The sequence below is a fragment of the Rhodamnia argentea genome, chromosome 9, assembly GCF_020921035.1.
Source record: "Rhodamnia argentea isolate NSW1041297 chromosome 9, ASM2092103v1, whole genome shotgun sequence".
NCBI classification, from domain to species: Eukaryota; Viridiplantae; Streptophyta; class Magnoliopsida; order Myrtales; family Myrtaceae; genus Rhodamnia; species Rhodamnia argentea.
The window spans coordinates 7308402-7330610 of record NC_063158.1 but is presented as its reverse complement, the minus strand read 5'-3'; the positions used below and the strand labels follow the sequence as shown (position 1 = coordinate 7330610).

The following is a 22209-nucleotide window of genomic DNA, read 5'->3' as shown; positions in this document are numbered from 1 at the left end:
GCTTTTCTTTTTTAGCTTTTAATTTAATTTAAAAATAAAGGAAGAAAATAAAATAAAGATTGTCGACATAATTTAAAAGATTTAGAACTGAAGTATACTAGATTTTTATGTTTTTTTTTTTTTTTGACAATTTTATAGCAGATATCCTGGAACCGGATTTTATACGATTTGCGCTACTTTCCGTGTGAACTCCGTTCTTTTTCCAAAGGGACGAAGCTTCTCCTTTCTTTCTCCATTGACTGTGTATATATATATATATATATATATATATATATATATATATATGTGTAACACAATCTCAACACCGCGTCGCTCCGGTATCATCATCAAGAAAGCCATGTCCAACATTCCCACCTCTGTCTCCGAATCCTCCCTCGCCGCCTTCCGCCTCGCCATGTCGGTCGCCGACCCCTGGCCCTTCTCTCCGCCGCAACGCATCGTCTCCTCCGCTTGCTGAAATCTCTCGTGCGCTCAGCCTTCCGCTTTCTTTCGTGTTCGTCCAGTCAAATTTCGTTTCCTTAGTAGTCATGATCATGGGGGATAACAAGACGAGAGGCCTCAGCCTCAAGAAGCGCCTCTTCCGGGTCTCCAAGTGCATCACCGGCCGGACCCGAGGTTACTCCCGCCTCAGCGCATCCCCGCCAGGGCCATGCGCGATCAATCCCATGTCGAAGCTCCTCTCCTGGTGCCGCTGCCTGACAAGCAAGAGGACCAAGTCTTTATGCTCTAGCAAACCCTGGTCGGGCGACGCGGTCGTTGGTCAAGACCCGGTCGGGGAAAGACCCACGGGGACAATGAAGGTGCCTAAGGGCCACTTGGCTGTGTACGTGGGTCAAAGAAGCGGCGAGCTTCGCCGAGTTCTAGTGCCGGCGGTTTACTTCAATCACCCGCTGTTCGGGGACTTGTTGAGAGAAGCCGAGGAGGAGTTCGGGTTTAGCCACCGAGGAGGAGGGATCACTATCCCTTGCGAGGTTTCGGAGTTCGAGAGGGTGAAGAGCCGCGTCGCCACCGCCACCGGTTACTGTGGCCGGAGGAGGAGCACTTGGAAGAAGCACCTATTGAGGAAGATTTAGGAGCCTTCGAGCATGAACTATAGATGAGGATGATGACGATGACGATTTAGGATTTTAGTAGATAGTTTTAATCTTTGCTCTCTAGTAATCACGTTCTAGGATTCTTTCTTTTCGCGTTGGAACGATCCTTTTTGAGATGTGTATAGCATTTTTCGAATTGCTCTCTTCTATTTAAGACTTTTGGTGGTGGATCTTCTTTGGAAATACATCTTAGTGGTGGAATCTTGAAGGAATGTCATGCATATATTTTGATTTGAAAATAGTCATTCTTGTGTAATCTTCGCGAAACATCAACCCTAAAACAATATCAAAGTAGTTATGGGATGACAAGTGTTATGCCGATTTTCATAACTTCGCCCAGACGAAATCATTTTGACAAAATTCATAGATCGACCCCAATGTCTCCATCCAATAAGAATTACGAGAGATCATCCCAAGGGCGCCTAAAGCGTGGCCCACAAAACAGTTTGCGAGAGGTGATTGGCGATATTGGCCTAACAATAAAAAGGTTAACCATCGATTATGAGGTCAATAATTCGATTTATGTCGTAAGCGATTTCCTGAACAGCTACGTGGCACCTAGCTATTAACGGTGAGGATCAACCCCTCCAGCAATTGTCAAGTCCAAAGATCACTTCCTCACGTTAGGAAACCGACCAAGTTAAGCAAGAATCGTCTGATGCTTAAATTTTGGGATATTACTTGTTTGTATTACCGACCCTGCACTCTCTCAACAATTTTGGCGAGAAATTATTATATATTATTTGCTATATATTTTGTAAAGAATATTCCACCAGACCTTGGCTCCTTAAACCAATGTCATTGTCAGAAAAGATCCTTAATTCCTTAATGCCTGTTGTTTAGATAAAAAAAAAATTGGGCAATATTGTTTAGTGGATTGAAAGTATCTTCTTATGATTCTGTTTTATTTAGAAAAAAATTATCAAAAAGGTCCTAGATCTATTACACTTGATTTAAAGTATCTTTTTGTGATTCTATTTTATTTACGAAAAATTATCCGATCCCAAAACTTTCAGTTGTTCTAATTCAGTCCTAGAACTTTTGTGGGTCTGCCAATTCGGTCCTAAACTTTCAATTGCTCCAATTTAATCCCAAATCTTTTGACGGTTCGCAAATTTAGTTCTTAACCTTTTGACGATTTGCCAATTTAGCCATTTCGGCCAATTTTGATCGAAAATCACCGATGTGGTGATCTAGTTAGTGTCAATCATCCTACGTAGCACGATCGACTTTGAAGTGGATAATTCTTTTTATTTTTATGAACTTTTTGTATGTTTTTCATTTTTTTTCATTCTCTCTCTTTTTTTCCTGGCCTTAGGCCGGCGAGGTTGCCCGCCAATCCCTATCAGCCCGAGGCAAGGGCCAACTCCTTCGCCCGGACTAAGTGAGGGTTGCCGACCTAGGCTTAGAAAGGAAAAAGAGAAGAAAAGAAAAAAGAAAAAATTAATAATAATAATAATAATAATAATAATAATAATAATAATAATAATAATAATAATAATAACAAATTTTTAAAAATGTAACATTTTAAAAGTTGCCCACGTTAATGTCGGCCGTGCCACATAGGATAATTGGCACTGACTAGATCATTGAGTTTGCGATTTTCATCCAAAATTGGCTGGAATAACTAAATTGACAAATTATCACAAGTTTTAGCACTAAATTGGAACATTTGAAATGTTTAGGATTAAGTTGGCAAATACTCATAATGAGTAAGACTGGATTAGCACATTTGAAAGATTTATGACTGAATTGACATAAGTGCAATAAATTTAGAACTTTTTTCTAATTTTTCATTTCACTTGTTTAGGAACCTACTCGCTTACCAACTTATTATAATAGAGTAAGTGCATATACCCTTTGAATTGACATATACGCTAGATTAGTATTGTCAACCACAGGTTTTTAACCATACTAATTTAGGAGATTCAAAGTTACCTTCTTAAATACCGCGGAATCATGAAAAGAGATGTAATGAGTAAAGTTCAAAAACACTCGAATTCGAAATATATTCTCACATATTGAACAACTTTCGAGTATATATTATTCCTCCTTTTGATGTGCATCAATATGTACACGTGATAACCTTTCGAAATATGAAGTATCGGCCTTTTGAAAATTTAATGTCAAATAACTTTAATTTTGGATGTGAATCCGTATATTTATTAATTTTTCTCTTGCTAAGGTTATCAATTATAATCTTGTTTCTCAAGGCCTAAACCCACATCTTCTGGATAAATAATCACATCTTGAAGATCGATAATATCCCCCAAAAAAAAAAAACAAAAAGAGTGTGAACGCCACCTAAATTTGATTTTCGACTCTAAAAAATTCAAATTTTAGTGATTGGATCCAAGAGAATGAAGCTGTCTCTCCCCGACATTCCTTGAAGGGGACCGAATTCCATGATATTTCTACTGCTTTCCGCGTGAACTATTTTTTTCCAAAGGGACGAAGCTTCTCCTCTCTTTCTCCATTGATTGTGTCCAAAATAATCTTGTAGTTTCTTATTACTTTGGGAAAAATTGTCCAAAGAGTCCTAGACTTATTGCAGTTTTGTCAATTCAGTCATAAACCTTTTTAATTTTGCCAATTGAGTCTCAAACTTTTTCACATGTTACCAATTGTGTCTATTCGGCTAGTTTTGGCTGAATTCTTTTTTTCTTCCCTTCTACCTTCCACTGGCCATTGACGAGCTCGGCGTTGTCGGCCACGATCGAGGGCCACCCTCACCGGCCTCGAGCAAGGACGCCCGAGCCTAGGCCGGCAAGGGTTACCCTCGCTAGAGGTCGGCGACCTTCACCAGCCATTGCCGAGCTTGTCGATGGCCGATGGAGGAAGAAGGGGAAAAAATGTCCAAGAAAACTAAAGAAAATAATAAAAATGAAAAAAAAAGAAATCAATAAACAATAAAAATTAAAAATTACTAAAAATTATCCATGTCAATGCCGGTGGGACGGTCGGCGTCCACGTTAGCTATTTCAGACCAAAATTCACCAAATAGACTCAATTGGCAAAACTTAATAATGCGTATGACTCAATTGTAAAATTAAAAAGATTTAAGATTAAATTGAGAAAATTACAATAAATTTAGGACTTGTTAGACAATTTTCCCTCTTGTTTTGTATTTATTGATATCTTTGCCTATATAAACAGTCACCTCATGACCGCCACAGTGCCACACTGCCTAAGTCATCGTCTTCCCTTCAGTGTTTCCTGTTGCTATAGTCTCCACTGGACGAGGCTCCATTCTTGGAACCCACAAACCTTTGAGGCTTCTTCTTTTCCAGCGTCCTCCACAACTTCACTCACTCAACCCTCAACCACAGTCAAGTCAATGACGACCTCCCGTTTGGCGAATTCATCCGATGATCACCAGATGAAAGAGTTACAATTGTAAAGCCTCGACAAATCTTGTGCAGTGATAAAACATCCCGTTCCAGATTCCACTGCACCAACTTGTGTTTCTCAGGCTCTCAAGGACCCGCATTGGCGGGCTGCCATGTCCGACGAATTCACCTCCTCACTCCGTGATGGAACCTGGGGAACTAGTCCCTCATCCATTCCATCACAGTATAGTCAGTTGCCATAGGGTTTTTTTTATGTGTAGATGTAGGCAGCGATCGGTAAAGGATCAGAGGCCCGGCATTGACTACCATAACACATTCAGTGCTCTGATTAAACCTTGATTAAACCTACCACCATCAGAATTACCCTTTCTCTTGCCCTCACACATGGATGGTCTCTATTTCTTCGCGGCAATCTTGAAGGGGAAGTCTCCATGCAACAAGCCCAGGTTTTGTTGACAAGGTTCAGCCAGATCACATATGCTGACTTAAGAATGCCATCTATGGCCTCAAATAGGCTCGTCGGGCTTGGTATCAGTTAGCTCTTTCGTGATCTCATTTGGAATTGGTCAGTAAACATCCGATCCATCACAGTTCATTTATTCCCAGAGCAGGATCAGTGCACATCTTGTTGTCTATGTTGGGGATCTGATCTTTCACAGGCAGCAAAAATTCCTCCATCATTCATTTAGTCTAAGTTCTTTCAGGCCATCTCTCACTCAAGGACCTTAGGGATCTGCACCATTTTCTGGGCGCCGAAGTTATACCCGGCACAGGTACATCAGGGACGTTCTCACTCGAATCAGCATGCTTGGTTCTAACTTCTAAGGAAGACCTGATATTGCATTTGCTGTGAAACGATTATCTTAGTTCATGCTCCAACCCACATTGCCTTCGTAGTTACCCTCAAACTTTAAATTTCTAATCCATGTCGATGCCACAGGTCAACATTTTCCTCAGTATTTGGGCAGAAATTTATCCGAAGAGATGGAAGATTAGGTTGAGGACCAAATTTATCTTGAGAGATGAAGTACGTTGAGGCGAAGTACGATGACCAAAATTTTTGATTAGTTCAAACGTATTGCTTTAACTGGTTGAGCATGTATTGTGACTTTGGCTTGAACAGTGGGAGAAGCTTGTTGCACTTGCCCTAACATATGCTCGTGCCATGTGCTAGTTGCCCTAGCTAGCAAGCTTTCTCACATGTTTGAGACTCGAATCCGCAATGAGGGGGAAAAGTTGCAAGACAAAAATATATATATTTCTGGATCATAATATAGATAGCTTGAAAGCGAATCACGAACAGATATTCATGTGTGCATTTGAACCTGAAACGTATCATGCAAGAACAAGTGAGACATAGTTTTCTCTAGATTGTAATTATGCAAGCCACTTTTATTAGAAGCCGTCTAGTTGGAAAAATAACGGTCCGTACATAAATGAAACATTTGCATAAATTCGGCCCGTCTTACTGATTTGAATGACATTTTATATGAGTGAATTAGGCACACGACACGGGTTTGATTTCGCACGCTCTTGAAGACAACCGGCCTCGTTTTTAAGTCATTCACCCGATCCACCTAAGTTTCTGCTCACATTTCACCCTGTCCATGAGGTTAATGAAATATTCTTATGAGCCAGCGATTAACCCAGCTCATCTAACCCTAAGTATTCCCATATCTCATGAATGACTGAAGAAAAACCTAACTCGTCTGACCCTAAGTATTTCTCTTGTAGGAAAGAGTATGGAAGCCATGTCAGCTGGTTATAAACCGAAACTATGGATTGACTCTATTTCCATACACCCATACTTTATATTCCATGCAAAGTGGAGGACAAAACCCGACATACATTCACATGCCTTGCATGAGAATTCATACGATCTGTTTGATATACAATTTCTGAAGACAACCCATAACCCAACAACATTTGATGAGTCAAGAAAAGATTTAAAAAATAAACGAACCCTTGATGCTCAAAACACTTCTCTATCTTTTTAGTAAAGCCCTCACGGATTCGTGGTGGCTCGAGCCCCGTATTTGACGGCGAATCTGTGGAACAAGGCCAGGGCATTGCTGGTGGCCATGGCCACGTTCAGGACCTTCCCCTTGAGCACGGCCTTGGTCTTGCCCATCCGGTTCCCCGGGAACTCGTCGAGGCAGGTCGTGGTGTCGGTGAGGGCGGTGCCCACCCAAGCCTCCACGTTGCTGATGTGCCAGTACAAGTCGTCGCCCACGGTCTCTTGGCCGAGCCGCCGCAGCTCCCGGATCGACTGCGTGAGCTGGTCGATGCCGTTGTCGATCTGGTCCACGCAATCCTTGACAGCCTGGTAGTCGCGGGCCTTCATCGCCTTGAGGTCCCTGGCCACTTTGATAATGTAGGCCCTGGTGTACGTGGCCTTGTAGAGGCTCACGGCGAGGGCGGCTTGGGCGAGCTGTTGCGGGTTCTGGATGGAGCCGTTGGCATAGCCGGAGAGGCACTGGATGCATAGGTCGGGGAACCGGGTCGCATGGCATGACATCTCTATATAGGCACGGGAGCGTGACAGCCTCGCGAGCGCCGGGGCGACCGAGGTCAGGACGCAAACGAGGGAGAAGAGTAGCAACAGAGGACTCAGCTTCGCCATGGCTGTTGATGATGGAGAAGCTTGCTTTTGCAGGAGCTGAAATTGTATGGAAGGCTAGGAAGTTGACACTACTAAAACTTTTTGATTTGCGGGAACTCTCATGGAGCTCGAGGAGATTATATAGAAGAGAATTCGAGAGGTCGTCTCGTGCATGCTTGGCTTCCTGGTATTGATTCAACGTGCGATTTACGTGCAAACCTCAGATTGGACATGAATTGAATTTTTGCGTGCACTCGTGGAAGGAAATGTCCGACCACAGAATGGTCGGTATATTATTATTATTTTTTTGGTAGCTTATTAAATTAATGGAAATATGCAGGAATTGCTTTTCGATGTTCATTGACCTTTACAATCTAGGGTTGCATGATACCTGGCAAAATGGAAAATTTTTTCCTACACTGACGGGGTAAAAAAATTCGCTCTTGCTAAGAGCATTAACCTCACGACACGTGTCTCTGCGCTTACGAGTAATTTAGGAATTCTTTTTATTCGATCGCTCAAACACTCGATCAGGATATTGCGATTTAAAAGAACAATTATTATCTTTTTTCCTATTAAAAGGCCATTGTATTTTTGGAAACTTATTATTTTACTTCCTATGTTGTACATTTCTTTTGGTCAATCGCTATTCAATAGAGACAACGTAGATCCAACCTCGGATACAATTTTTCTTTTCATGTTTTAAATTTTAGTATGAAGTGGGAATCTCGCAAAGAAGACCCATGCTTCATTGCACTGCAAATTCATATAGCTGGACAGCTAGTTGCTCTCTTGTTTTCCCACACTCAACCTTTCACGGAATATACTCAATACATAGATTTATCGCAATATATTTATTGATGATTGCTTAAAACTCCCCTACTTTGGCAAACACGGGACAATAAACTCCGAATTATGAAAAATTGCAAATTAATCCCTGAACTTTGACACCTTTGCATATCAGCCAACGTGCTTTTCCGTCCGTATCTTCGTATAAGATGCGTCGCTCTCTACTTTCTTGGCTTTGTTAACCATGTAATAGAGATTAATTCATTTCAGGTTACACTTAATGGCTACATAGATGGGAAAAACTGAGGGGTTGCAACAAAGATCGAAGTTTAGGGGGTAATTTATAACTTTCGGAGCATTCGGGGGACAGTTTATAAATTTTGAAAGTTCTGAGGCCACTACGCAAAGGTGTTAAAGTTGACCGGGCTCTGAGCAGATTTATCAGTATTTTTTCTGGGAAAAGACCACGTGCAGTATGTTGGTCAACTTTCCAGGGAGTTTACGTTTCGTAGGCATCATCAAATAGCCCTTTGACCAGATCAGATAATATCGACCGCCCGATGAGCTTACCTTTTTCTTCTCCATGGTGCCTAACGGATCGGATCAAGGAACCAAATAACTTCCGGATACGATCTGAGAATGTTGACTTTGATTAGGATATTGGGTGAAGAGGGGGAGGGGGGGCATCCTCGGCCGTTGGATGGAAGACGGACGGTGATTAGGAGGGCCTGGCGATGGACGCGGTCGCTTTGTCCACCAATGGGGATGTGGCTTCAGATTGGTTTGGCCAACATTAGGCACGAAATCCTGGAATCATACAATTATTGAGAGAGTTAAGAGTGAGAAATATAAAAGGAGGTCTGTCTGCAAGTTGAGACGCCTCCCCCATGTGATGTTTTGAGTAAGATGTACCTAAACCGAGACGGGCTCATTGACAGATTCAAATCGGGCGGGTTTGAGCGTGAATCTGTCAAGTTCGTCGCACTTTACGCTCAAACACGATATTAATATGCGAATCACAGGGATAACTCCTGAGTATGTTCTGCAGATTTCAAAGGAGCAAAATTCACATGGGCGCATGGCAGGAAAAAGCTCATTATACAGATCCACATTGGCACATTGTAGTTGGTTGCAATAAACAAATAGACCAAGACAGATGTACATTACAGTTTCTAGAAAAACGAATCGACCATGGCCTCAAAGAATGTTGAGTCCAGCATTATCACGTGTGACATGTTCCAGTCAAAACAGATTATTGTGTTTCAGGACTATACAAGGAATCTGCATACTCGTGTAGCAACACCAAGAAAGTTTGATGCAACTCATGGTCTCTTACCAAAGACTGATACAACTCGACCTGACGACCCTATAATAAAAATTTCTCAAGAAGAGGCTACTCCAATTCCAGTGTCCAGTTCATTTCGACACAGGGACGCAGGAAAGCATCCAGCAAGTCACAAAACGTTGGCTCCGAGCTTTATTTCCTCCTCCTCCTTTTTCAATCCTCTTGATCTATAATGTTTCTGAGAGCCACCACGAGTCTTGTTCTGTTGCCAGGGTTCAAGTCCCCACCTGTGCTAGCTCCGAGCATTCTTTAGTCTATATACTGTTTCTCTCTTCGGGTTCCATAACTCATTGGATCACAGAAATGAGACTAGAAAGACAATGGGCAGTAAGTTCAAAGTCTGCTTTTTCTTCCTCCTCCCAATAAACTATCAAAGGAAACCCATATCATATCAATATACACGGGATTTAAAAAGGGATCACATCTGTGTGAAGTCAACTCCGGTTCATGTGAGCCACCAGAGGCGAGGGAAAGGTCAGGGATTACAAAAGTCCCCTCGGACAGAAGAACATGCGAAGAGCTCAAGAAGCTGAGATCTTTCTATAATAGATTAAGAGGGAAGAGAGACTCCACAAATCATCCATTGGTGTCCCTTAGGGCGACTGGACTACATGAGAAACACGAGGCTCAGTATGAAAGTTAGCAAGTAGCCTGAGAAACCAGGTCACGACACTAACAACAGACAAGTAGCTGCACAAAAAATACGACAATGAACGTGTATCTCTGATTGTGTATCTTTCTGTCAATGTCTTTAATTCCCCTTTAGCTGGATTCAATAGCTGTCTCTTAGCTAATCCAATTACATACAAATAGCTCATGGAGATGCCTATGTACATGAAAGGACTCCGTGTAAGCCTAGTATAGAATATGGTAATACAACAATTATCAAATACCTTGAACATCGATAAAACTCATCCTGATGGATCCTTGAAATCTTGTTGAGAATTCACACAGACACAATTATGCATCTATCTTGGGTCCAGGATAGGCTGGTAAGCTCATTATTCTCTTGTCAAGAACTGGGCCTCCCACTGTGAAATGGTACAAGCTTTGGAAGTTCGACCCTTTAAGACCAAGAAGTTCGTGCACTGCAAAGACAGGTTAATCGCGCATATAATGTTACCCAATTGGAACAGCTAAGATGCAAGGAAAAAACAAAACACATAGGGTCAATGAAAAGAAAACGAATAACTTAACTCTGGAAATAATGATAGGAAGAGGCTTATAATTGTTCATTCACAATTCAATTAAACAGTGAATAAAGTTCCCTAAATAAACAAACTGTTTCAATATATGCCTGGCATCACTTTATCCTCGCATACAGTTGTGAAAACAGACTTAGATTGTCAATGGATACAGTCCCCATCTTATATTGCATTTGTGCCCCAATGCTGTAAAGGTCCATCTTTTGTAAAACAATCTGGGGTTCACTCTCCGTCCAACAAGGCATTGAACCAGATAGGATCTTGTTAAAAGTAGATTGTCAAAACACCCAAGAACAAGAGGAGTTGAAATTTCTTCCCACACTCCAATGAGCTGAATCCTCCATGACTGATTGGCCTGCTCATAATGGCCATATGAGAATTTCTAGTTGTACCTTCTTGAGTGATTAGCCAGATGAAGAAAATTTAATTGGAGTTTATTCCAGAATGTTGCGCGTACTTGCATCTCACACACATGTACACACGTTGGGTGATACTCATACATCACCAGACTTATCATACTATATCTTCTACACTTACTTTGTAAAAGACTCTTGACACCCAACTACATTGGCCAAATCTCAAACCAGATCACATACTTGCTCCCAACAGACAAAAATGGCCCCACTTTTCAGATATCCCAGAAAAAAATAAAAAAAAAAAAAAAGCCCTCACTTAGGGGACAAAAATGGCCAATTTTATATTTTCTCTGCAAACGATACTATGAGGCACCTTATGTGACTAATGACCCTGAGGTGGCGCGATGGCGTGACACATTTTATCATTAGAATACTTAAATAAAAAAAAATTAGCGTTTTAAAATCGAAAGAAAATGATTTTCAGAAAGAAAAAAAGAAGAAAAGGCTAAGCAGGCAGACCCCATAAACAGACTGTGCTTTGCTATCGGAGATCATGGCGGCCCCTGAATGGGCCATCATCACTATTGTTGCTGACCTTGATCTAGAGCAGATCCCAGGGGTGACCATCGCCTACCTCAGCCGACGTCGGATTTGAGGTCAGCGACAGTCGTGACGGTGGTGCACATGGAGGCCACCTCCACCTTCAAGAGCAAAGCCCAATCTGTTCAAGCGGTTCTGTTCAATTTTCTCTTTTTTTTAAAATGAAAATCATTTTCTTTTTTATTTTAAAACCAATAATTTTATTCTCTTAACAGCAAAAGGTGTCACATCATCGCGCCACCTCAACATCGTTCGCCACGTCAGGTGCCATGTCAGATTTTAATGGAAAATATAATGGTAGCCATTTTTTGTCTGCCGAGCGAGAGTCCATGCTTTATTTTTGGGACATTTGGAAAGTCAGGCCTTTTTTATCTGTCAGCTGTAAGTACGGGATCTTTTTTAGGGATTTGGCCCAAAGATATCAGCTATGCCATGCATAAGACATGCCTACAATCATCCAGGATTACTATTCTTATTCATTGCATTGACACAATAGCCCTCCATTAGTCATTCTAAGAATTCAGGGGAAAGGCAACTTTAGTTACTAATAATATTCCCCCTGCATCATTAGTACTTCACATAAAAATGATGATGGCTCGTAGAAGAACAGAATATGATTCAAGTGGCTATCTGTAGATGTTGAAAGGAATTGCCTACGCTACCTTCTCTCAGACTAGGATCAGGCAAGAAAAAGCATTAACATAACCATACATGCAAGTAGCATATCTGAACCAAATAACCAAGGCATAGCACGTGCAACATAACTTTCTATATTAGCAATTAGGAAAGGTTGTGATTAGAGGTTTGTATCTTTAACTCCACTTAATTAAAATATGTTCCACCAAAAGCTTCAACAAACATAACTCAGAAGCCGTCATTGTATTTAGCCGCTTATTTTGGCTTTTAGTTCTCTCTTTCTGTAAGCGTTAATAAACAATACATATCCTCGATGCCAAGCTACAGCAGAACATTGGTGGAAAAAACAAGCTCCTCATCCTTTAATCCATTACAGCTATAAAGAACATTGCCAGCAACTTCCCATCTATGACCAAGCGCAGGCATAACTATAGTGCAACAGTACAGAAAGACCTAAATTGGAAGTCTTTTCAAAATTCGATCATGCTGTAATGCTTCAGAGTACTTTCCAGATGCTCTAGTTGAGGATTGTAATAGCAATTCAAATTACACTCTCTGATTTGGGAACCAAGAAGCACAGAAAACACAATACATCCTAATATTATCGTAATGAATACAAGACGCACATTGGGGGACGTAGCTTACCTGGATCATCAAAGAAGCAGCCGATTCCAGTTGCAGATATACCAACAGCATGCGCTTCCAGGTACAAAACCTGGCCAAGCACTCCAGTTTCCCAGAACAACCGAGGATACATCCAAGGGCCCTTCTCACACAACACAGGCTCCAAATGAGCCACCATTCCAAGGCTGAAGCAGCCATCGCCGGCAATATCCTACATGCAAGAGTATTGGCAAAGCAATAGAAAGATACTGACCACAAAATACTATCTTGCACAAGGAAATGACTAAAATGGCCATTCAAATACTAAATTCAGCAGAGCATACAAAAAGCTACTCAATGTTTTAATAACTCACATTTGACCAAAGGAACATCATAAGACGAAACATGGTGCTTCGCTAAGGTGAGACGTAAGCTGTTAAGTTAGATGTTTCATTCAAATTATTTTTGCACCCTTAACTACTTTCCCAATGTTGATGTTTCCCCATTTATCAGACTCTCAGCACATCATGTTTGATATTACTGGCAGATTAGTTTGTCAAGCTATTCTTTGTTTTAAATGCTTTGCAAAGAGAAGTCCTTCATATATGGTTTAGGCCAACAAGAAAAGGAGAATAAGCTGCCAAAGTTCAGTGGTATCGGCTTCCTCCAGTCTTAACATCTACCATGTAATAATATCTTCTACATATGATCCTCGGGAGCCTAACATTGATCACACAGCTCAAACTCGTCATTAGCAAACCATTAGGAATATTGACTTGCCTGATGGCATGATAGCTGCTTTGCTAGCTGCTGACAGTCACCTCTTGCAAGTAGATACAAAGGAAGACTAGGAGGGCATCCCTCTGGTCTCACCCACTCAAAGTCAGGCCTCGTAGCTTTCTTGATCTTCACAAAATGATCCTCATTCCTCACCAAGAAATACAAACCCTTCGGTAACCCGATCACTCTGTGAACAAACAAGGCAGCATGCACCTCAGCATCCCATGAAAGAGCTCGATATGGCAATGCCAGCTGTTTTCGCTGCTTTCCTCCATTCCCAGAACCCGAAGGAACACAATGCAACAGTATCTGATAAAATGTGGCTCTATCCATTGCAGTCACTCCATCCATGTCCACTGCGCTTCTACGCTTCCTTACAACTTCCCTAGCACTAAATCCCTTGTACGAATTTTCGCTATGACTCTCACTCTCACAAAATGGGTCGATGGAAAATCTATCCCCTGCCGTCAAGGGCTTCTTCGCAGCCTCAGCTGTTCTATATATAATATCCCAACAAACATGCTCCTTGCTAAGCACATTAGGCTTCCCCTTCCATTCCAATCTCGGAAACTCCAACAAAGCCAAGCTCAATTCCCTATAATTCACATTGAATTCACCAATTCCGCTAGGAAAAACAACCAATACACAATCCGGATGCTCAAATTCAATTTCTACCATCTTTCCTTTAACAGGCCTAGATGGGATTTTGAATTCGGGGAAAACATGAAGTCCAATCAGCCCCTTCACATCCTCATGACTCAACCCATCGAGAAGCTTCACGTCCCACCCGAGCCCCGCAGCCGCCATCGCAACCGCAGCAATAGCGTGGCCCACATCATGGTTACAATACCTAAAGGCTCGCTCTCCATACTTCCAAGCCTCACGCCAAAAGATGGAACTCAGACAGACAAGGAAAGAATTCTCGGGGAAGAACTTCGGCAAGAACCCGGACGGCAAAGCGGCTCTTACCTCCAGGGAATGCTCCTTGGGCGCATAGTGCGCGACGAAACCCGAATCAGACAGCGAGTCGATGGCCGGGGCGATCAAGTAAGCTTCGGTCGGGTGCAAATTGCCGCTGCTGGGGTTAACCCGGAGCGACCAAGTGGAGAATCCCGCGGTCTTCCAGGCGGAGAGAGCGAGAGAGTCGTAGAACAGCCGAGAGACGGTGGCCTTGGAGATGGGTTCTGGAGGAGGAAGCGAATGGAACAGGGCGGAGTACGGAGGGGCGTCGAGAACCGACGACGGGCCGCCCTGGGCTCGGTCGTCGGCGGTGAGGTGGAGGAGAGGGAGGAGAGGGGCGGAGACGTAGCGGCGAAATGGGTTGGGCTGGTTCGCCCAGTCGAGGCCGCGAGGGCCTCTCGCGTAGTTGGCGAAGGAGTGCTTGGTCTGGTCGTGGTACTTGAGGACCTGCGAGAGGCCTTGAGGATCGTCCTTGAGGTCGGTCGTTGAGGTCGAAGGCGAAGGGGAAGAGGAAGAGGAAGAGAAGGACATGGTGGGCCTGCGGAGGTGGAGCTTGGGAGTGAGATTCCGGAGAAGAGGGCGGTGCAGAGGGAGAGGGAAGGCGAAGTGAAGCTGTGACATTTTCTAGAATCTCTCTGACTTGCCTCTGGCTCGTCGCGGGATTCTTCCATGGCTTCTCTTTCGTTCGAATGCTCCAGAACGGTGGGGTTCTACGACTAATGGATCCATTAGTCGCCTATGTTTTTTCCGAAATAGTTAATTAATAAAGATATAATTGAGAAAAATTCCAAATAAAAACCCCAAATATTTTCATTTTCTCAAATAGGAGGTTAATGTTGTTACTGTTCCAAATAAGAGCCCGAAGCTTGAAGTGGTCATGCCTATTTCAAATAAGGGTCTGACCCTAGCTGGCCGATCAAATATTACGGCCGATCAAGATCATTTTCCTCCAAACATAATTTTAATCAAATTTTTAGTAAAGTTATAGTAAAAGATAAAAATAATTAAAAGTGAAAAAAAAAAAAAAAGGGCCTTCAGGCAGGAGGCGGCCTGTATCTCTTTTTTTCACTTTTAATTATTTAAAAAAAATTGGAAAAATGTAAAAGGAAAAAAATTCAAAAAAAATAATAAATGACCAAAATGCCCTATTACGTGTGAGTCGGGCTTTTTTTTAGACCGATAAGATCACTTGGCACCCTTATTTGAAATAATATTCACTTCATACCCTCATTTGAGACAATGAGAGCTCTTCAAATCCTTGTTTGAAAATGAGGTCAGTTTCAGGCTCTTATTTGAAAAAATAAAGTCACTTTACTCCCTTTTTTTGAAATTTTTTTCCAAAATAATTTACGGAATAAATGTAAAGCATGGCAATCACTTGGTCAATTGGCAGAGGTGTTGTGTATTGGATATAATCGAACCGGCCGATTCAAGGCCCATTTTTGGGTCGACTTCGAAATCCGGCCTACCTTTTTCTCTAAAATTTTAAACAATATTTGGGAAAATTATGCCATGTTGGTATTTTGTTGCATAATAGGTAAGGTATTGATGGATTTTCTTGATTTCCCATCTCCACCATACCTCTTTTTTAACAGAGTTAAAAGCTAGTTGAAAAATGATTCTCCAATTTTTTTACTCAGAAACCTACTAGGTCTCCATGTGAATTGGTTCCGAACCGATCAGGGGTAAGGTTGGTTGATTTGGTTCTTAAGTTGAACTAACGTGGACAATTTTTTTTATTTTCTTTTTTTTATTCTTTTTTTTTTCAACTCTGAGCCGATGGTCGCTTGATCTAGGCGAGGATGTTGCGGCCCACGCCAGCCATAAGTGCACCCCTCACCCAAGCCAAGCAAGGGGATTGCGGTCCTCGCTAGCCATAGGCAAGGGCTCATAGCCCTTCCTAGCCACAAAACGAGAGTAACGATCCTCTCTTGGATCCGGGCGAAGGCCCGACACCCTCGCTTGTGAACGGTGAAGGCGCCGATGCCCTAGCCCGCAGCTAGTGAGGGTCGCTAGCCCTCGCCAACCTAGATTTGGAAAAAAAAAGAAAGCAAGAAAATAAAACAAAAGAAAACACTACAAAAACAATAAAACAAAATCCAGAAAAAATGCATCAATTGTCAATGCGAGTTGTGTCATTTAGGAAATCTGCATTCACGTGAGCAATTTCTAGTCAAAATTCGCCAAAATGACTAAATTAACAACTTCAATTTAGGATTTGAATACTCATGTGTATAGTTGACTATCAATCTAAGTCTCAAGGAATATTGAGAGCAAGTCGCAGGAACTTCGAAAAATGAAGCACAAAGGAGAACCCAATTAGGTGTCAATCAATTTGATGAAGAACATTATTTCAAAGTACAGATGATCCCGTTCATGGAAACATGCTACTGCTGGGAAGGTTTTGATTGTATGAGCAATCATATATCCTGATTGTGTCGTTTAACGGTTAAATTGATCTTCTTGAAGATTATTTAATGGCTAGCTTGGACCTTGAAGACTATACAAGAATATCAATGCATACTAAAAAAAATACACTAATTGCGAGAACAATTACAAACTAAGAAAGGTTTATTCTTTGATGCACTTATACTCTTGTTACTGAGCGAGAACTTCATTTACTGTGAGTGTTTCACTGCTTGTAATCTCTTTCGTGAAGCGAACGAGTGTCGTAGTAGTGTTTGGGATTAGTAGCGTGATCTACCTGTTTTGGATTTGGGTAAAAAGCAGCCCAATTGTATTGCAAACATCTCAAAGAATTACTAATAGAATCCAACTTGATTGTAGCCTGTCATTTTGCGAGAACGGACGTATGCTTAACTTGAGCTAAACTCTATGCATTTCTCGACTCTCTCTACTTATTTACATATTTGTTTGATACAAGTCGCGCCGCATTTGATATCATCAGCTTACTCTCATGTATTAAATTGTTCCTGCATATTTTCACAAAATCTATCATGTTTTTTGATTATCAACTTACAACCGAGAATTGCGGATGGTGAGCAAAGTGGTATCAGAACTCGTTTGTAGGTTGTAATCTGTCTGTCGATCAGTAGCAATACAGTCCGCCATATGAAGTTCTCTCTTTTCACCACCAGCCATACAAGATGACAAGCATGGGATGGCCAAAAGGAGTATAGCTTCAACCACCACAAACTTTAACAGAAGGTCAATCTTTCTCCTCCCCCATTCAAAACTTGACTTTCATCTGTGGTTCCCAGCACTTTGGGCCCTACACTGAGAGAAGACAGGCCTACCCTTCCTCAGTGGCTAGTAAAAGGTTAGCTAAAAGAGATTTTCAGTTCAGTTTAGACCACTTTTCAAGGTTTCAACCACCTCAAAAACACAGGATTTCCATTATCTTTTTTTATCATTTTGCTCTTCTACTTGATTGGCAATCCTAGATGTATTGTGCAATGAGAATAATAGAAACCCCCATCAGAAGGAAGACTAGAATATGAGGACATAAGAGGGAAATTATGTATGCAGAGATCTGAATAGGCAACTGTTAAGTGAACACAGGGTTGTAACTTCTCAACAAGGATGGAGGACATTTTGCCTCATTGACTTCATCCACCCACAGTTACCGATCTAAAGAGAACAGGTACTAGAGCTTAGCGAGTGTAAGATCATTCACTTACAGCTCCCTTGTCATCTATTTTTGCCTCATCGAGAAACTTCAAGCACAGGAAGGGAAAAATTTTCTGTCATAATTTTTGTTTATAGCACAAGAGACATTGAATAAATACAAATCTCTCCGACGAGCTTTCCAGGGAAGCTCTGCGCCGGAACCCAAATGCCGCCCGAGTAAACAGTATTGCGTACTTACCAGAACCTAGCAAAGTTCTTTAGCTGCCGCCAAGACCGCCTCGGCAGTGATGCCATACTCCTTGTATATTTTTCCTGCCGGAGCGCTGGCCCCGAAGCGGTCTATTCCAATCGCCTTCCCTCCGCTTCCAATGATTTTCTCCCATCCAAAGGTTGACCCAGCTTCGATGCTAACCCTAGCAGACACGGCAGCTGGCAAAACGCTTTCTTTATACTCAGCAGATTGCTCATCAAAGAGCTCCCATGAAACGAATGATACAACCCTGACGGCCTTCCCTTCCTTTCTCAGTTCATCTGCTGCTTTCGCAGCAAGTTCCAACTCGGAACCAGTTCCAATCAAGATGACATCAGGCTTATTGCCAGAAGAATTGTCCGAAATGATGTAGCCACCCTTTTCGACTCCTTCAATGGACGTTCCGGGAAGCTGAGGCAGCTTTTGCCTGGTGAGAGCAAGGACAGAAGGTCTCTTCCTGTTGACAACGGCAATCTTGTATGCACCCGCAGTTTCATTCCCATCTGCCGGTCGAAGCATAAGAATATTGGGCATAGCACGGAAGCTGGCCAAGTGCTCAATAGGTTGATGGGTCGGCCCGTCCTCTCCAAGACCAATTGAATCATGGGTCATCACATAGATAACTCCAGATTCAGAAAGGGCAGAGATCCTCATTGCGCCCCTCATGTAGTCAGTGAAGACAAAGAACGTGGCACAGTAAGGAATGAGACCAGGGCTATGTAGGGCAATCCCGTTGCAAATAGCTCCCATGCCGTGCTCCCTAACACCAAACCTGACGTTACGTTCCTCAGGGGTGTCCTTTTGGAAATCACCGAACATCTTAAGCAGTGTCATGTTGGAAGAAGCAAGATCAGCACTGCCACCGAGAAAACCGGGCAGCACTTTAGCGAGGGCATTCAGGCATTGCTGAGAGAGATTTCTGGTGGCATCAGCAGGACTCTCAGGAGTATATGTCTGAAAAATGCAGTAAACAATTACCACAATGTTGAAGTACACTAAATACCAATAGTTTAACACAATTCACAACGTATGTTGAATCTCAGATTACGTACAAAAACAAGATAACTATGATACTGCCATACTTTGGCTCCCATGGGTGGTTATAAAAAGGATTAGAAGCTAGAAGCATTTGGAAGGTTGTTAAAACAAAGCTTAGGAGATTACCACAAGTAGAAGTATTGATAGGATGACGAATAAAACTAAGAAGATTATTGTGCCACTTGCTCAAATGTCTTCCCTGAGTATTAAATCCCTTCTCTTCTTTTCAAAAGCTCCATAAACCTCATATAGCATAAGTGGAATTCTACGAAAAAAGGCTACAATACTCTGTGATTTTCTTACCGGAAGTGCTTTTTCCCAACCAGCAGGCAGTTCACCCTTGAAAATGGACTTCAGTTCTGCAGCTTCCTCCTTGTACTTCTTCTCATACTCAGCAAACTTCGCATTCCATTCAGCTTCAAGAGCAGCACCAGCACGGACATGGCGGCTCCAGTGCCTAGAGAGAGCCACAGTTCATCAGGAACTCGATTTCAGTATAGAATTAGTCTCCATCACATGGCAGAGAGATGGATACTTCTCAAGAATTTACTTACGTTTTGACATCCTCGGGCACATGGAAAGGCTCGTATGGCCAACCAAGGTTCTTCCTTGTTGCATCGACTTCCTTGGCACCCAGTGCACTCCCGTGCACGCTGTATGAGTTGGCCTTGTTAGGTGAACCGTAGCCAATAGTGGTAGTCACCTGCAAAGAAAAAGCATGGTTCATCAACAGCTTAATAAGACGATTATCAGGTGAAAATAAATGAAATTCTTTCAAAAGCAAGATAAGAAGTACGAATAAGTGGTACTGCAATAAATACTCATGTCTTTCACAAAAAGCAAAAAAAAAAAAAAAATCAATTAGTAGTTCAAATATAGCCCGCACTATATCCTACCAAAAAATACATATGATCATATCGACCATAAAGAGCATTTTTAGAAACTCCATTCCCATGAACTACTTTTAGCTTCTTCGCCCATGGATACAATAACTTCAAACTATGCAAGCCTCGCATAAACAAATACGATTAACATTCCATCAGATTTAGAAGTGGGACCTTAATTAAGGTAGGCTTATCCTTGACAGCCTTCGCTTCCTTGATAGCAGCACGTATATCGTCATAACCAGTGTTTCCGTTTTTCACCCATATGATGTGCCACCCAAGACCCTCGAAACGGGTGTCAACACTCTCGGTGAAAGCAATCTCCGTATCACCATCAATGGAGATGTGGTTGTCGTCGTAAAAAGCAATCAACTTCCCAAGTCCCAAGTGCCCAGCAAGTGAACAAGCTTCATTGGCAACACCCTCCATCTGGCAACCATCTCCAAGAATGCAATATCTACAGAAGTGCGAAAAACCACCGAATCTCAAGTCACAATGCTAATCATTGTCGAACTCAAAACTGCACAGTGAAAAGTATCATGGAGGATTGTTTTACGTGTAGTGGTCAACTATCTCACTATCCGGTTTGTTGTAGCGAGCAGCCAAATGCCTCTCTATAAGTGCCAAACCAACGGCATTGGCAATTCCTTGACCAAGTGGACCTAATAAACCAAGTTATCAAATCAATTACATATCTCTTGTAGAAAATCAGAATGCACGTCTAACACCACCTAAGTCATATAAAACTAAGGGAAAAGGTCAAACTCAAACCTGTTGTAACTTCGACACCGGGTGTCTCAAAGTTCTCCGGATGGCCAGGAGTCCTGCTTCCCCACTGCCGGAAGCTTTTCAAGTCTTCCTCCTTAAAGGATTTTCACAAACAAACATTTCAAATCAAAAAGCTTCCGACAATAAGTAATTTAGCACCAGCGACATGATGAAATTACAAGACAAGCCAACTCTTTTGTTTCTCACTGAAAACTTTCAGGTGATGGAAAAAATAAAACCACTTGGAGACCAACAATTCTCATTTCTAACACCAACCAGTCTAACAATCCAAAAGATTTAGCGTTTAAATGCTCCAACAAACATGTCGATCATAAAGGCCAAAGAATCCTCGATTATAAATCGATAGCGGTTCATGGTAGCCAAAAAAGGGAAGCACGAACCTTGACGCTGTCATACCCAGCGAGATGCAACAGAGCGTACTGCAACATGCAACCGTGCCCAGCCGACAACACGAACCGGTCGCGGTTGAACCAGTAGGGGTTCTTGGGGTTGTACCTCATGACCTCGTCGTACAGGATGTGACCCATGGGGGCGCAACCCATGGGCAGGCCCGGGTGGCCGGAGTTCGCCTTCTCGACGGCATCGATGGCCAAGAACCGGATGGTGTTGATCGACTTCTCGACGAGGGAGGCCTCGGTGGCGGTGCCGAGGGTCTCTACGGCGGCTGCCCTGATGGGGCGGACGGCGGAGGAGGGGGTGGGGGCGGGGGCGGGGAGGCGGCGGCGGTGGGCCGAGCCGGAGGCGCGCCGGGAGGAGGAGGAGGAGAGAGGAGAGAACTTGAGGCCGGAGAGGGAGAGGGAGAGGGAGACGCGGTCGGAGGAGGACGAATTGGAGGCGTTGCCGGAGATGGGTCGAGCCAAGACGGCCTGGGACAGAGTCGGGGAAGAAGTGGAAGCCATTGCCGACTCCGAGAGAGAGCTAGTCTGGCTCGAGTGTTTGCGATCACAGCTCCTCGACGATAGTGTTGCAGTGTAGTATGGAGGTTAGAGAGTAAAGATCAGCCTTTTGGGAACATGCTTTTGTGTGGACGAACAGAAGATTAGGATTCGGGCCCACTGAATTCTCGTCCCATCTGCTTCGGGATTCGGAAAGACCATGGCCTTTAGATCGCGAGAGGGATGACATCCTAGCCGTTGACTCCGGATAGGAAATGCTCCGCCTTTCATTTCTGCTTGCTTTCCATTTTCCTTCCGATCTCCTCCAATTACGGGCAAGTAATCCAACTGCTGTTTTATCCTACATCGTACCGTGTCTTCGAGGAAACATTTCCCACGCCGTCGTTGCTGTTAGGACTTAACGGACAATCACAGTAAAATAAAGTGTAAAAATAAAAAAAA

General features: G+C 42.7%; 4 protein-coding genes across 8 annotated transcripts; 1 reads left to right on the top strand and 3 right to left on the bottom strand.

Moving 5' to 3' along the window:
* The first annotated feature begins 295 nt into the window (after positions 1-295).
* LOC115744410 (auxin-responsive protein SAUR36-like) lies at positions 296-1109 on the top strand. Its single transcript, XM_030679574.1, has one exon. It carries the CDS (start codon positions 528-530, stop codon positions 1071-1073), a length of 546 nt encoding a protein of 181 aa, XP_030535434.1. The 5' UTR covers positions 296-527; the 3' UTR covers positions 1074-1109.
* A 5127-nt stretch (positions 1110-6236) lies between these two features.
* Positions 6237-7198, bottom strand: LOC115744349 (pectinesterase inhibitor 9-like). Its single transcript, XM_030679468.2, has one exon. It carries the CDS (start codon positions 7065-7067, stop codon positions 6450-6452), a length of 618 nt encoding a protein of 205 aa, XP_030535328.1. The 5' UTR covers positions 7068-7198; the 3' UTR covers positions 6237-6449.
* A 1719-nt stretch (positions 7199-8917) lies between these two features.
* On the bottom strand, positions 8918-15024 carry LOC115744425. 5 transcript variants are annotated; one of them, XR_004015807.2, is made up of 4 exons: positions 13361-15024; positions 12623-12812; positions 10074-10268; positions 8918-9489 (listed from the first exon to the last, which is right to left on the bottom strand). XR_004015807.2 is itself a non-coding variant. In XM_030679602.2 (3 exons), exons 1-3 carry the CDS (start codon positions 14939-14941, stop codon positions 10141-10143), a joined length of 1899 nt encoding a protein of 632 aa, XP_030535462.1. In that variant the 5' UTR covers positions 14942-15024; the 3' UTR covers positions 9874-10140. The 5 variants fall into 5 exon arrangements, 1 of the variants encoding a protein (XP_030535462.1); XR_004015809.2 differs by having other exon boundaries at positions 8918-9416; XR_004015806.2 differs by having other exon boundaries at positions 8918-9407.
* A 2984-nt stretch (positions 15025-18008) lies between these two features.
* LOC115744386 (transketolase, chloroplastic) lies at positions 18009-21872 on the bottom strand. The gene is made up of 7 exons (XM_030679527.2): positions 21253-21872; positions 20855-20945; positions 20640-20745; positions 20258-20540; positions 19754-19902; positions 19503-19656; positions 18009-19115 (listed from the first exon to the last, which is right to left on the bottom strand). Exons 1-7 carry the CDS (start codon positions 21769-21771, stop codon positions 18156-18158), a joined length of 2262 nt encoding a protein of 753 aa, XP_030535387.1. The 5' UTR covers positions 21772-21872; the 3' UTR covers positions 18009-18155.
* Positions 21873-22209: the final 337 nt, after the last annotated feature.

Bases quoted from the DNA above. Each gene is read 5' to 3' on its own strand.
- LOC115744410 (XM_030679574.1), top strand. From the start codon at position 528: ATGATCATGGGGGATAACAAGACGAGAGGCCTCAGCCTCAAGAAGCGC.
- LOC115744349 (XM_030679468.2), bottom strand. From the start codon at position 7,067: ATGGCGAAGCTGAGTCCTCTGTTGCTACTCTTCTCCCTCGTTTGCGTC.
- LOC115744425 (XM_030679602.2), bottom strand. From the start codon at position 14,941: ATGTCACAGCTTCACTTCGCCTTCCCTCTCCCTCTGCACCGCCCTCTT. The intron at 12,813-13,360 runs GCAAGTCAATAT...TCTTGCATGTAG, and splicing joins AGCAGCTATCATGCCATCAG to GATATTGCCGGCGATGGCTG. The intron at 10,269-12,622 runs GTAAGCTACGTC...CTGTCTTTGCAG, and splicing joins CTGCTTCTTTGATGATCCAG to TGCACGAACTTCTTGGTCTT.
- LOC115744386 (XM_030679527.2), bottom strand. From the start codon at position 21,771: ATGGCTTCCACTTCTTCCCCGACTCTGTCCCAGGCCGTCTTGGCTCGA. The intron at 19,657-19,753 runs GTAAGTAAATTC...GGCTCTCTCTAG, and splicing joins GTGCCCGAGGATGTCAAAAC to GCACTGGAGCCGCCATGTCC. The intron at 19,116-19,502 runs GTAAGAAAATCA...TGCATTTTTCAG, and splicing joins GTTGGGAAAAAGCACTTCCG to ACATATACTCCTGAGAGTCC.